This window comes from Staurois parvus, unplaced genomic scaffold, assembly GCF_062004578.1.
Source record: "Staurois parvus isolate SC_StPar_1 unplaced genomic scaffold, SC_StPar_1.0 ptg001490l, whole genome shotgun sequence".
In the NCBI taxonomy this organism is placed as follows: Eukaryota; Metazoa; Chordata; class Amphibia; order Anura; family Ranidae; genus Staurois; species Staurois parvus.
Genome location: NW_028319286.1, coordinates 653,325 through 669,172, shown reverse-complemented (window position 1 = coordinate 669,172; position 15,848 = coordinate 653,325). Strand labels below are relative to the sequence as shown.

Genomic DNA, 15,848 nt, shown 5'->3' with positions numbered 1-15,848 from the left:
TGAGCGTATATTATATTGTTTATTGACTGCTTGCATTTCTTAACATTGGTAGCAAAATCTGTGTAACTAAATACATACTGGAATCTTTTATTATAACATTAAAAAAAAACGATTGAAATTAAAATATTGTGGCACAAACGTTCATGGTTTCTTGGTATTTGCCAAAAAATAGGTGACCTTCTAAGTGTCTGAGCCCTTTAACAGCTGGTGAAAAGGAGGTACTGCATAATAAAGGGTTGGCATGAACACATTAAACATTGACTTGTGGAAAGATTAACCAGGTGAGTATCAGTGGCCGGAGCTGTAAACTACCTTAGCAGGTCGAACGTTTGGAGCCCAAACTACTGATACACAAGGGACTATGGACTGGTACAGTTTAAGGATATCTTCCATCATTAAAGGCAAGCAAATGTAATGATTTTTTCCCACAAGGTTCACTGACGTGAGTACGCAAGTTCCAAATTATTTCTTCACATTTTCTTCCTTCATGTTACACAAAGACTTACAATTGACTCTTTGTTTTAGAGTAGCAGCATGATAGAGATCATGGGTCAGGTAGAGTTTAGTGTACATACAGAGTGGAGCTACTAAACATTGAGATACTAAACATCCATATCCTAGCAAAAAACTGCATTGTTGATGTACACTGAAAATGAATAAACTTTTCAATATTTTTAAGTTAAAAGAAACTAGCATAATGCAAATCATAATATCAATAGACGAAAATGTTTAACAAACGTAGTTGCTCATTAAAACTTTACATTCTGCTTTGTATTACTATATGCTGCTTACGTTTTGCTGCTTCTCACAATGCAAATTTTGTGATTTGAGCTGGTTTTAAAAAGTTTTGAAGCTGGAGATTTATTTGTATTCATGATACACAGCACGATGCAGACTGGTGGTTCCTGTGGTCTTCCCCCGCTGCTCTTCTGTGTTTGACTAGGCTGGATAACGCCTTCAAAGTATAACTAAAATCAAAGCTTTATTTTAATATTTGGATAGAGTGGAGAGGGATTAGCCCACCTGTTAGGACTGTATTGCTGTCTGTGTCTCCCTGGACCCTGCATTCACTTTATCTGGTCACCCCGGACCCTGCATTCACTTTATCCACTATCCCCGGACCCTGCATTCACTTTATCTGGTCTCCCCGGACCCTGCATTCACTTTATCCGTTCTCCCCAGACCCTGCATTCACTATATCTGCTCTCCCCGGACCCCGCATTCACTATATCCGCTCTCCCCGGACCCCGCATTCACTATATCTGCTCTCCCCAGACCCTGCATTCACTTTATCCGTTCTCCCCAGACCCTGCATTCACTATATCCGCTCTCCCCGGACCCCGCATTCACTATATCTGCTCTCCCCAGACCCTGCATTCACTTTATCCGTTCTCCCCAGACCCTGCATTCACTATATCTGCTCTCCCCGGACCCCGCATTCACTATATCCGCTCTCCCCGGACCCCGCATTCACTATATCTGCTCTCCCCAGACCCTGCATTCACTTTATCCGTTCTCCCCGGACCCCGCATTCACTATATCTGCTCTCCCCAGACCCCGCATTCACTTTATCCGTTCTCCCCGGACCCTGCATTCACTTTATCCGTTCTCCCCAGACCCTGCATTCACTATATCTGTTCTCCCCGGACCCTGCATTCACTTTATCCGCTCTCCCCGGACCCTGCATTCACTTTATCCGTTCTCCCCAGACCCTGCATTCACTATATCTGCTCTCCCCGGACCCTGCATTCACTATATCCGGTCTCCCCGGACCCTGCATTCACTATATCCGATCTCCTCGGACCCTGCATTCACTATATCCGCTCTCCCGGACCCTGCATTCACTATATCCGGTCTCCCCGGACCCCGCATTCACTATATCCGCTCTCCCCGGACCCCGCATTCACTATATCCGCTCTCCCAGGACCCCGCATTCACTATATCCGCTCTCCCAGGACCCTGTATTCACTATATCCGGTCTCCCTGCTATACCACAGTACACAGAATATAGAAATGCAAGTATTTTAGTAAATATAAATTGCTAAATACCTTTTCTCATCAGCAGTTAGAGCAGTCTTGAGACTTCAGCAGAGCACTGGTTAAAGCTTGTAGGAGGAGTTTTCTTTCTGCTCTAGGAGGATGCAAAACCCCTGACCCTTTGTCTGGATAGCGCTGATTGGCCCTGTGCTGATCACATGCACTCTCCCAAGAAAAAAAACAAAAACGCTCTAGCAATACACACTAAGCTGAGCATGTGCATGTGGCTAAGGGTTCAGTCTGTCATATCAGGTGGACATTTGAACAAGAAGAGGATCAGAGAATTCAGGATCAAATGGCCTTTATACACAATGCAGAGGATTAACCCCTTCGGTTCCACAGTGAGTATAACAAGCATGCTTAACTGCATATACAGACTGATTTTACTGTTGTGGGTTTAGTAACACTTTAAGGAAATTCACCCCTTGCTTTTTGTACTGTGTATCGTCATCACCATAAATTAAATAAAAGAAAATCCCAAATTTTGTGTTGCCACTAGAACTCAGGATTAAAGGAAATTTTCCAAGAGGGACAGTAGTTTCAGTGACAATTCTGGTGAAATTCCCCCACTTTGGAGGGATTTCTTCCCACTTCCCGTTTTGGCTATTATTTTCGGCCTTTAATTCTAATTTAAAGTGAAGCATCTCAAGGATGATGGCTTGCTCACTACCACTCTACAATATCTCTGTAAATCAACGGTGGGCCCAAAAATGGGATATTATTACAGATTACAGATCTACTTTTAAAGCCTAAGTACAACCAAAATAAAACAGAACACAAAAATCAGCACAAGGGACCTATCTTGCAGTCAGTAGGATGTGTCCCTTGTGCTGATGCCTCTTCTGTTAGGTGAAATCGTCATCTGTCCATGCTCCCCCTCCAACCCTGTTGCCATAATCCTCCAGTGTGACCGGTGTTATAGAACTAATGGGCTGTCAGAGACTTTCATCAAGAGTGCCCAACTAGGCTGTCTTTTCTGCCCAGCTGCTCCATTCATGGGTGCGGTTCTACAGCTTCTGTTAATGAAGCAGGATATATGAATGATGGGCAGATGATAGAAAAGTCCCCATCTCCTCTATTATCCAATTGTATTTCATTCATAGAAAGTATAGTATGACTTCTAAGGAGCAGCTAGGTGGAAAGTGTGAGCATAGTTAGGCACTCTTGATGAAAGCCTGTGATAACCCATTAGTTCTTTTAACCTTAGTAGCACCAAAAGACTATGGCAGTGGGGGTGAGGGCACAGATGGAAAAGGATTATATCTAAAAGAAGAGGATTCAGCACACAAGATGCATCCTACTAACTTGAAGTTATGTCCCTAATGCTGATTGTTGTGTTTTGTTTTGTTTTTTTGCTACACATAGGCTTTAAGAGCTTTTGGATTTCTCCCCAGCAGCACATAGTTGTTGGTTGTGTTGCTCCAGTTAAAGCTTACACAGGGCTGGGGACTCTCCTATTTGACAGTGCTGGGCCAATCACCAAGCAACCACACTGTCACACTGGGGTTTATTTACTAAACCTGGTTGACTCAGAATCTTGTCCATTTCTGCATAAAAACCAATCAGCTTCCAGGTTTTATTGCTGAAGCTTAACTGAACATGCTGAGGTTAGAAGCTGATTGGCTACCATGCACAGGTGCCCAAGATTCTGAGTCAACCAGGTTTAGTAAATAAACCCCATGAAGTCAATTACATGCAACACAGGGGCGGACTGACCATTCGAGCGCTCGGGCACTGCCCGAGGGCCCGGGGTCAGTAGGGGGCCCCATGAAATGCCCCTTGTACCTTTTATAGGCTTTTTTGGATGTGCTTTGAGTGTGGGCAAGGACACAGGGGCCCCATGAGTTGTCATTCCTCCCCTGATGCAACACATTCATATTTGGAAGTACGGGGATTTTCTTCAATCATAGCAGGATGGAGCAAGTGGTAAATGTATTTCACATTGCAGGGTTACCATCTTTCATATAGAAATTCATGACATGCTGAAAATGAACCAATACTCCTCTCCATTTAGGATGAATGGGGAAATTACAGGCTCACAGTGTTTTATGAATTATGCTGAAATTCTTAGAGTTTTCAATGAAGGGCATAGTAAAAATCTTAAAGAAAAAAACTGAAGACATATAGAGAGCTAGTGACAGAGTGGACTTTGGTAAAAGGTGATAAGATAAGATAAGATAAAACACATTCTGTGCAAAAGTTAGGATCTGGAAAGTGATAAATGATCTATAGGCCTCCCTTTTTTTTATATACAATGAGACCACTAAAACACAATGAATGTAGTATTTACTCATGGCTGTTCCTATGATTCTCTGTTGCAACATCAACGAGCTGGCTTGCCATGTAAAGCGTCTCACCCACCGTCCTTATGACTCCTTCCAATTAGTAGCTTGCAGACTGACGGTGTTAATAAATACTTTGTCCTGGTTGTGAAATATTTGTACTGTTTCTTTTATAGTAATGAATGAAAACATGAACTTTAAGAACTGCAAGCAAACAGAGGAAATTACATCAGCGAAGAAAGGAAATTCTTTTTCTGCTTCTTGATAACTGTTAAAGCAAAAAAAAAAAAAAAAGGACGTGCTGACAGTAATCACATGCTCAACAAAACAGTGTGAACTGCAGTCTTCTGAGTGCTAACTTACAATTAACAGGTGGTGGACTACCGATGTTGGTTTGAACTGTGAGAGGCACAATTAATAAGTAACCTTCACTGAGCTGCTATTGACTGCCATAACTGATTTGACGGGCCACAGGCAAGGTGTATTGGTAAGATGACTTTGGTTCTTCACCTGTTGGCTTGTATCTTTGGGACTGGTGCATGGGTGGCCATCAACGGCTTATGGGTTGAACTTCCACTCATCGTCAATGAACTGCCAGAAGGATGGTACTTACCATCTTACCTCACCATAATCATCCAAATGGCCAACATTGGGCCTTTGTTTGTTACTATAATGCACAAGTGGAAGCCTGGGAGGCTGAAGGAAGTTTGGGTCATATATGCCATAATCATTTTGGGAATTGTGGCATTATTCCTTATGGCTTTTTTCTGGAAAGAAACCACCTGGATAGGAGGCCAGTTACACAGTACGGCATTCCTCATCTTGACATTTTTCCTATCCTTAGTGGATTGCACTTCATCGGTAACCTTTCTGCCATTCATGATGCAACTGCAACCCAAGTATATAACGACGTACTTTATCGGTGAGGGGCTTAGCGGGCTCATCCCTGGTCTTTTATCCTTGATCCAAGGAGTAGGAATGATAAAGTGTATTAATGGAACACACACTGACAACGTAACACAAGGATGGTTAAATACCACAGAAACTGATCACTACATACAGACTGAGTATCTCCTGACAAACTTCTCTGTTCAGGTCTTCCTTTTTCTTTTGCTCATTATGATGATTTTCTGTTTGATGGCTTTTTTTTTCCTAAGTAGGCATTCTCAGAAGGAAAATCTCAATAATGCCTTGCTTCAAAGCACAAACACCCTGAATTCCTGCTCAACAAGGGATAAAACATATGACACAGGGCCTTCAGAGGTGAGCGGGACAGACATTAGCAATGTGAATTCTCCAGAGTCCGAAGCAAACAAAGTGGTGTACTCATATGGGCATTATGCACTCATATACTTGCTCACTGGATGGGTGAATGCCCTCACCAATGGAGTCCTTCCTTCCATACAGACGTACTCATGCATGCCATATGGTAATCTGGCATACCACCTGGCAGCAGCCCTGGGCTCTATGGCAAATCCTCTAGCTTGCCTGATTGCCATGTTCTTACCAAGCAGGTGAGTGTAATTGTTTCGATCGTAAAGCAAAAATATGTAATAAATATGTAATATATACAACGACAAGCATCAACTCAGTAATGGTGCTGATTAACGTGCTACCAACAAGTGCCTTTAATGTTAAAATCTGATTGGTTGTAACCAACATACTATGCTAACATATTTTACAGAATGTAGCTCAGCACTTGATCCAATCTGGAACTGTTTAGTCATCTAATGCTCATTCCCGTTTTCTCCAATAAAATCTCCCATGTCACAGCAATCCCAGTCTAACATAGAGGCAGAATGTTGTTTAAGGCTCCATTCACACTTATGCGACTTGCCATGTGACTTTGGGGTCCAAAGTCGCAAGACAAGTCGCCCCCCCCCCATGTTTCCCAATGGGTACCATTCATATCTGAAAGACTACAAGTCGCTGTGTCTTCAAAGTAGTTCCTGCACTACTTTGATTCGACTTTCATGCGACTTGGGGGCCAATAGACCTCATGCAAACCTTCCAAAGTTGCATGAAAAGCGCACCTGAATATTGTACATGCGACTTGCGTGTGCCTTTGGCTTTGAACAAGGATAATTGTTTCTGCTGTAGAAAGTTGCACTCATCCAAAATCGCGCCAAATTCACATTAGAGTCGCCTCAAGTTGCACTTTAAAGTCGCAATGAAAATTGCACAATTTTGAAGTCACACAAGTTGTGAATGGAGCCTAAAAAGGATGATCTGTTAATCTGATTATAAACAATCCAATTATACAATCTCTGCACATCCTAAAATTTACCAAAACTATGTAATGCAATGGACAGTCTAAACAAGTAGCCTCCAAACTACGGCCCTTTGCTTACTTTTATCTGGCGCTTCAGGCACTTTTTCTCCCACTGGCACCAACAGCAGAGCAATTATTCATTTCACTGACACCAATGATGGGGCACTATTCCTTCCGCTGACACCAATGATGGGGCACTATTCCTTCCGCTGACACCAATGATGGGGCACTATTCCTCCCACTGATACCAATGATGGGACACTATTCCTCCCACTGACACCAATGATGGGACACTATTCCTCCCACTGATACCAATGATGGGACACTATTCCTCCCACTGACACCAATGATGGGGCACTATTCCTCCCAATGACACCAATGATGGGGCACTATTCCTCCCACTGATACCAATGATGGGACACTATTCCTCCCACTGACACCAATGATGGGGCACTATTCCTCCCACTGATACCAATGATGGGGCACTATTCCTCCCAATGACACCAATGATGGGGCACTATTCCTCCCAGTGATACCAATGATGGGACACTATTCCTTCCACTGATACCAATGATGGGGCACTATTCCTCCCACTGATACCAATGATGGGGCACTATTCCTCCCAATGACACCAATGATGGGGCACTATTCCTCCCAGTGATACCAATGATGGGACACTATTCCTCACACTAACACCAATGATGGGGCACTGTTGACTCCCACTAATGCCAGGATATCTTCTACTCCCACTGGCCACAATCCAGCCCCCCTAAAGTCTTAGCAACAGTAAAGTGGCCCTTTCTTTAGAACGTTTTGAGACTCCTGGCATAAACCATCTATTCAAACTATGCTTAGGTAGGCCCTCTCACCACGCAACTGTTGGTAGAGCTAAAGGAGATTGTACAATCAGACTGAATACAACCATTTATACATTACCACTGGTTCCTTTTTACTTATAACGGGGGAGAGCAGCTAACATGCAAATTAGACCCTTTCTGCAACCTGTCAGTATCTTGTGCCCATCCCATCTACTATATTATTATACTCTATTATTTTGATTGACAGAACAGCTGACATGGTTTTTTTTAATCATTTAGGTCTACAAAAGCTAAAGAGCAGCTGTCATATACAGGAACTATAATTAAAAATGTAAAAGTAGAAGTTCCCTTCATAACAAAATATACACATGGCCATTATGAACAAAAATAGATAAGTCAGACTCTATGTTGTGCAGATTAGAGATTAAGTATTATCCTAGGGACCATAAAATTCATATTTTGTAAAGAATATGTAAATGGAAATATAGAAAACACCTTTCTGTTCGATTATGTATTTCTTGAAAGTCACAAAAATACTGTATATATTTTTTTCAGTTGATCTGGTATAATTACCTGAAATGCTTCTACATTGTCACACTCCAGCTGAAAGCTCTGATTTGGCTTGCACTGGGAGTGGCTTATCTGCAAATTGATGCTTGGGTGGTGTTTGCTTACAAGAGCGAGAGCACTCAGTGATAGTAACTCAAAATGTAGGAATTGGGCATAACGTCCCATTTAGCTTTTAGCATAAATCAACTAAATACATTTCAGGTGCATCAAAACAAAAAGCGTGCAAAGTCTTACAATTCATTTTCCTAAAAAAGAAACCATAGCCTGCGCATGAAAGCCCATCACCTGCCAGCATGATGTAGAGAAGCCCTTTTGTTCTCTGTGTGGAAACAATGGTCTCTTTGCAGAGGTCTGAAATGCTTCCTGAGTCAGACAAATATCCTGGCATTTCAGGGCCTCCGAAACTATGATAGGTAGTCAGGAAGTGTAATGAGGAAATAAAGCCCTTTAAAAGCCCGAAGGTGCTTATTGGATTTCAGGCTCCTGTATGTGGCTAGGCTCCCAAAAAGTCTCACACATGTGGTATCTTCATACTCGGTAGAAGAAGCAGAATGTATTTTGGGGTGTAATTCCACATATGCCCATGGCTTGTGTCAGAAATATATAATTTAAGTGACAACTTTGTGTAATAAAAAAAAAAATGTTTTTGCCATTTTCCAAAAACTTGTGGAAAAAAATAAATCTTCTATGGACTCAATATGCCTCTCAGCAGATAGCTTAGGTTGTCTACTTTCCGAAAAGGGACCATTTTGGGGTGTTTGTACTGTCCTGGTATTTTAGCCCGAAATGTATTTTGGTGAATTCACCACTTGCCCTCCAGAGGATTCCCTCCCCCCCCCCCTTCCTAAACAAGCCACTTTTTGCGTTACGGCGCTGCGTTACTTTAACTGACAATTACGCTGTCATGCAACGCTACACCCAAATTAAATTTACGTTCTTTTTTTCCCACAAATTGAGCTTTCTTTCGGTGGTATTTGATTGCCTGTGTGTTTTTTATTTTTTGTGCTATAAAAAAAAAGTTCCAACAATTTTGAGAATAAAAACTATATTTTTGACGTTTTGCTATTGTCCATGTAAAGCATCGGCCTCCTCCTTCCCTACTTCTCCCTTACAGTGGGTGGATAAATTCACTTATTTGGGTTTTGTGGTCTCCAAGAAGACCTCTGATTTTATAGAACTGAATCTCCAGCCAATTGTCCGAGGTCACGTCCATAGTGAAGGCGTGAAGTAACTTGCCCCTTTCTCTGATTGGCCGTATTAATCTGTTAAAGATGAAAATACTTCCCAAATTTACGTATAATTTTCGTAATTCTTCTCATTGGCTTTCCAAGTCATTCTTTTTGAAATGAAACCAATTGTTCCTTTCATTTCTTTGGGGAACCTTTCAGATACAAACTCACTACCCTCACCAGAGCTATGGACAGAGGGGGTTTGGCTATGGCGGATTGTTTCAAGCATTTCCTTGCTGCTCAACTTGTTACTGTGCACTGGTGGTTACAGCCAGTCCTAACCAATGCCTCTATTGTCTTGGAAGCGGAGATTTTGCAATCTTTAAAAGCCCTCCAATCTCTAGTGTTTAGGGGATTAAAATCACCCCATGGACTTACACCATCTATGCTTACCACTCTTTGGACCTGGGGGGCTGGGTTCAGACTAGAATCTCTCCCCTCTAACACCTTGTCCCCACATACTTCACTTTGGCTAAATCCCTCTCTTTTCCACTTTGCTACAATCCTGGACCCCCAGGTCTGGGCTAAATACAAAATAAAAACACTGGAGAATATCACTGGTTATGGTGAACTGTTCCCCTTTTCAATTCTCCAAGCTAAATTCAATCTGCCGCCGCACTATTACTTCAGATATCTTCAGGTTTCCCATGCCTTCAGAGGCCAGTTCTCCAGTCAACCAATTTTCCTCTCCTACTCTGAGCTAGAATCTATCCTTCGTGTATCACATTTGAAAAAACTCACGTCAGAACTCTACAGATACCTTCTTGTGGCGGCCAGCCCCGAATTGGCATCCCTATGTCTGAAATGGAGGATGGATATCCCTAGCCTGGATGATGAAGACTGGTCCGAGATATGGGATTCTTCCTTCTCTCCCCTAGTCTCTGCCAGAAATAAATTGATCCAATTTAAAATTCTTCACAGAGCTTACTTTACTCCACGTTGGAAGCAAGAATGAGTCCTTCCCTCTCTCCAGCATGTTGGTGTACTAATTGCACTAGGCAGGAAGGGGTTAACATGTGGGGTGATCAAAGGGTTAACTGTGTGCTGTTTTACTAGGGGCTGTGTGTTAGTGCTTCACTGTAAGCACACTGCTTTGCATGGCTGTGTTGTGCTGTGTATGTTTTTTTTTCTTCAGGTCTTTTGTCAGCCTGGTGTTCTGGTCAGTGCTTGGGACGGGATTTGGGGCTTACAACATGATGACGGCAGTAATGAGTCCGTGCCCCATCCTACATGGTACTAAATGGGGTGTTGCCCTTATTGTAAGTAAAAAATGTTACACTTCTCATTTATTGTATGAATTTGCAAAAACCTCTACGTGTCTCCAACAGTAAACTCGTATTTTATCTTATAGCTTCCTTCATGTATTGCTGTGTTTATTTCAGTTTTTCTGGCATAAAAAATATGAAAAAAAAGCTAACAAACTCATTATTTATACACAGACACTAACTGCAATTTAAAAAGCCACAGATGTGGGAAATTAACCTTTATTCACCATAACAACCCGTGTGTGCCACCTTGTGTGTCTGTACCAAGGCCACACATTCCAGGGAATGGAAACTTTTGATCAGGGCCATTTAGATGGTTTCATTATGATTTAAAAAGGAGTCAAACTACTATGTGATAATAAATGGCTTCATATGATCACTATCCTTAAATAAAAGACAGTTTATTGGCATGATCAGTCAGATTTTCAATATCAGTGCTGCCAGGGGATGCAATCTTTTGAGCACAACTATAAGTATAGACATCTTTTCCTTCACAGGGCAGTTAGAATAATGATTGGGTGGGAGCAGGTTTAGGATTAGTATGGGCGGGGAGGGAGCAGGTTTAGGATTAGTAGGGGGGGTTGGAGCAAGTTTAAACTTAGTATGGGTGGGTGGGATCAGGTTTAGGCTTAGTATGGGGGGTGGGAGCAGGTTTAGGATTAGTATGGGTGGGTGGGAGCAGGTTTAGGATTAGTATGGGTGGGTGGGAGCAGGTTTAGGCTTAGTATGGGTGGGTGGGAGCAGGTTTAGGATTAGTATGGGTGGGTGGGAGCAGGTTTAGGATTAGTGTGGGTGGGTGGGAGCAGGTTTAGGATTAGTATGGGTGGGTGGGAGCAGGTTTAGGCTTAGTATGGGTGGGTGGCAGCAGGTTTAGTAGGCTTATTATGGGTGGTGGGAGCAGGTTTAAGCTTAGTATGGGGAGTGGCAGCAGGTTTAGGCTTAGTATGGGGGGTGGGAGCAGGTTTAGTCTTAGTATGGGGGGTGGCAGCAGGTTTAGGCTTAGTATGGGGGGTGGGAGCAGGTTTAGGCTTAGTATTGGTGGGTGGGTGCAGGTTTAGGCTTAATATGGGGGGGGGGTGGCAGCAGGTTTAGGCTTAGTATGGGTGGCTGGGAGCAGGTTTAAGCTTAGTATGGGTGGGTGGGAGCAGATTTAGGCTTAGTATTGGTGGGTGGGAGCAGATTTAGGCTAAGTATGGGTGGGTGGGAGCAGGTATAGCCTTAGTATGGGTGGTGAGAGCAGGTTTAGGCTTAGTATGAGGGGTGGGAGCAGGCTTAAGCTTAGTATGGGGGGATGGGAGCAGGTTTAGACATAGTATGGGAGGGGGGGTGGGAGTGGGAGCAGGTTTAGGCTTAGCATGGGGGGATGGGAGCAGGTTTAGACTTAGTATGGGGAGGGGGAGCAGCTTTAGGCTTAGTATGGGTGGGTGGGAGCAGGTTTAGGCTTAGTATGGGTGGGTGGCAGCAGGTTTAGGCATAGTATGGGTGGATGGAGCAGGTTTAAGCTTAGTCTGGGGGGGGGGGGTGGGAGCAGGTTTAGGCTTAGTATGTGGGGGGTGGCAGCAGGTTTAGGCTTAGTATGGGGGGTGGGAGCAGGTTTAGGCTTAGTATGGGGGGGAGGGGGGGTGGCAGCAGGTTTAGGCTTAGTAAGGGTGGGTGGGAGCAGGTTTATGCTTAGTTTGGTTGGGTGGGAGCAGATTTATGGTTAGTATTGGTGGGTGGGAGCAGGTTTAGCCTTAGTATGGGTGGTGAGAGCAGGTTTAGGCTTAGTATGGGGGGTGGGAGCAGGTTCAGGCTTAGTATGGGTGGGCGGGAGCAGGTTTAGGCTTAGTATGGGTGGTGGGAGCAGGTTTAGCCTTAGTATGGGGGGTGGGAGCAGGTTTAGCCTTAGTATGGGTGGTGAGAGCAGGTTTAGGCTTAGTATGGGTGGGTGGGAACAGGTTTAGGCTTAGTATGGGTGGGTGGGAGCAGGTTCAGGCTTAGTATGGGTGGGTGGGAGCAGGTTTAGGCTTAGTATGGGGGGGAGCAGGTTCAGGCTTAGTATGGGTGGGTGAGAGCAGGTTTAGGCTTAGTATGGGTGGGTGGGAGCAGGTTCAGGCTTAGTATGGGTGGGTGGGAGCAGGTTTAGGCTTAGTATGGGTGGGTGGGAGCAGGTTCAGGCTTAGTATGGGTGGGTGGGAGCAGGTTTAGGATTAGTATGGGTGGGTGGGAGCAGGTTTAGGCTTAGTATGGGTGGGTGGGAGCAGGTTTAGCCTTAGTATGGCGGGTGGGAGCAGGTTTAGGCTTAGTTAGAAATTGACTGGACTTATACATTTTCCTCAGATAGCTTACAGCAGTTCACTTGTTCCTGAGTCTTTAAATTTGCAGTCCATGTACTTTCCTTAATTCAAACTTGTTGAATGATTTACAATGAATGTCCATCTGCATTTACTGGGTTGCAGGTGTCTTGTGCTGTCACAAGGTGGCGCTGTGTTTCTGTTTTTTTTCCCCCAATATATTCACCAAGACAACTTCATTTTCCTGCAGTTAGGAACTGATTGCAGCATTAGGGAAAGTCATACTAGGAAGGACTAACATAATGCTTCCACTTTTTTAGGTATTTGAAGTAATTTGTGATGCAGCAAGACACCTGTGTGAAAAGTCTAACATGAAATTCCCCCGACTTATGTCCTGTGACTAGTTCCTAAGGCTAGGTTCACACCTACGCAGGTTGCTTTTAAGCCGTTTCTGCATTGCGTTTTGCGTTGCGTCATGCGGTTTTTGCACCTGCGGGGTTTTTTTTTATTTTTTTTTATTTTTCTTGTTGCTAGGCAGATTTAAAATGCAATACTTGCTTTTCTGCAGCATTTCCATTGAAGTCTATAGAACCAAAAACACAACTTTTTGCATTCAAAAAAGTCCCTGAACCTTTCCAAAAAACACACCGGGTGAAAACGCACAGATGTGAACCTGTCCCATAGGAAATCGTGTTAAATGGACTGTACTGCGTTTCTGCAAAACGCTGCAGAAAATGCTTAGGTGTGACTCTAGGGTAAGATCTAGTCTTAGCGCAATGAAGAAATTAATAGACAGTGAGTTATTACCCTCACACAGGGTTATGGTCTCCAATGGCCTCGGCTGCTGTGTTTGAGCCAATGAGGAGGGAGAGAGCCAGGAGAGCCGCTGCTCTTGTGCACATTGCTGGATTGAGATGGGGCTCAGGTAAGTATTGGGGGGCTGGGGGTGGGGGGAGCTGCACACTGAAGGTTTTTTATCTGCATACATAGAATACATGAAGGTAAAAAATCTTCAGCCTTTACAACCACTTTAAAAAATAACTTTATGAAAGTAAAGTTATTCTCAGTGGCGGACTGATAATTCATGGGGCCCCCAGGCAATAGGGGATCATGGGGCCCCTGTGTCCTCGCCCACACTCAAACCACACCCAAAAAAGCCTATGAAAGGTACCAGGGGCATCTCATGGGGCCCCCTACTGACCCCGGGCCCTAGGGCAGTGCCCGAGTGCTCGAATGGTCAGTCCGCCTCTGGTTATTCTTCAACATCAATATTAAATATGAATAATTTAACATGCAGACAATTAATTCAGAAGACATCTAGTGAGTGGAGGAAAAAAAGGACCATTAATAGAAAAAAAAAGCACAGTAATGAAAATACTGCATGTGTTCCGCTTTTACAAACCGTTACTAATTTAGGGGCGGCTAAAGCAACATTTTTATCCATTTGCTAGTGATGTTTATTTTTGTGCCATTCTTTAATGCTGGCAGTAAATTAATATCCTAGTAGGAAACTATTGCAAATGTACTGACGTGTTTCTTTGGATCTCCCATCAGGTCATCTCTTGGGTTCTCTTTATCGGTACGCTGAGTTACGTCAAAGTAATGATTGGGGTGATTCTACGCAGCCAGAGTCACAGCGCCCTCGTATGGTGCGGAGCAGTAGTTCAGCTGGGATCCATGATTGGGGCGCTTGTCATGTTCCCAATGGTCAATGTGTATGGGTTTTTCGAATCAGCTGATCTTTGCAATACGAACTGTTCTAGCTAAGAATTTTCATAAATGACTGCAAGGACACTAAACATACATAAATATATACCTCTACATAAAAAGCACAGTTAAGAGCAATACAAAGAATAATATATTTGTTTGTATACATAAAGATTATTTAGTACAGCGCTCTTTAAAAATGTGATGTCTCTTTAATAAAATTAATGTAATAAAATCTTTAATAAAATTAAGCGTGCAGTTTTTTGTATTCCTCACTTTTTATACAATGCTTCTAAGTATTCTATATTTGGTACAAAAAATACTTGAACTATATCATGAAAGTACAGAGTAAAAACATTCTGGTCACCTCTTACAACAACGAATCCCTTCTTACTAAAATGAACAATGAATCCCTTCTTACTAGAATCTCCTCTCAGGTCCCCTCCAGACACAGGTAACAGCAATACCGCTCACTCTCCCATAAAGGATCATATCAATAAAGCAAAGAGATCTCACATGCAATCCACAGAATTTCAGCTTTTCACCTCATGCTATGGGTGTAGTACATGGGTAATGTTAGGTGTACCAAAATGGCGCCCACGCCGGAAATGACGTCACCAAGCACCGGAAGTTCATCACGCTAATCACGTGACTTCATCAGGGTATACCCTGATGAAGTCACGTGATTAGCGTGACGTAATGCGTTGGTACGCGGTGACGAACTTCCGGTTACCCGAATGTTTGCTAAAATATAAAAGATGAGGTTGCGCCGACTAAATATATTCCCAACACGCCAAACCTTAAATTTGTGTACGCCTATTAAATGGCGACAAACTTCAGTACCCTATATTTTCTATAGGCAATGCTTCAAAAGCCCCTACAGGTCATCAGTTTAGCGTTACGGAGGAGGTCTCATGCTAGAACTATTGCTCTGACTCCGGCGTGTACAGCGTATGTGTATTGCAATCGACGTTTTCACATGTAGGCGTCCTGACGTGTGCGTTTACGTTCGCAAATGCCTACATGTAGGGGTGCTGACATTTTTAGGGGGGCTGCTATGTGCTTGAGTGTTTTTTGGGTTTTTTTGCAAAAAAATTAAGTATGTTTAACAAATTTTTTTTTACATCGCATAGGGGACACAGAGTCCCCTATATGATGATTCTTAGGTGACAGGTTCTCTTTAATGAGACATGCAGGGTCTAAAACGAGGGTCAGTAACCAGCAGATCTCGGCCAGGTGACTGGTAGGTCACAGTCAGGGCTTGGTGACCCGCCATCTCAGAGCATCAAACAGAGTGCAATGCAGAGAGACTATTTGTATTGTTGGAGCTGTAGTAGGAAGTAAGAGTCACATAAGCCGATGTCTCCTCTGTAGTGCCATCTCCTAAGCCCTCTC

General features: G+C 43.3%; 1 protein-coding gene across 1 annotated transcript; it reads left to right on the top strand.

The window, feature by feature from the left end:
* The first annotated feature begins 304 nt into the window (after positions 1–304).
* SLC52A3 (solute carrier family 52 member 3) lies at positions 305–14,704 on the top strand. Its single transcript, XM_089662548.1, has 4 exons — positions 305–442; positions 4,496–5,833; positions 10,344–10,467; positions 14,301–14,704. The coding sequence occupies exons 2-4, from the start codon at positions 4,812–4,814 to the stop codon at positions 14,511–14,513; spliced, it is 1,359 nt and encodes a 452-aa protein (XP_089518674.1). The 5' UTR covers positions 305–442; positions 4,496–4,811; the 3' UTR covers positions 14,514–14,704.
* Positions 14,705–15,848: the final 1,144 nt, after the last annotated feature.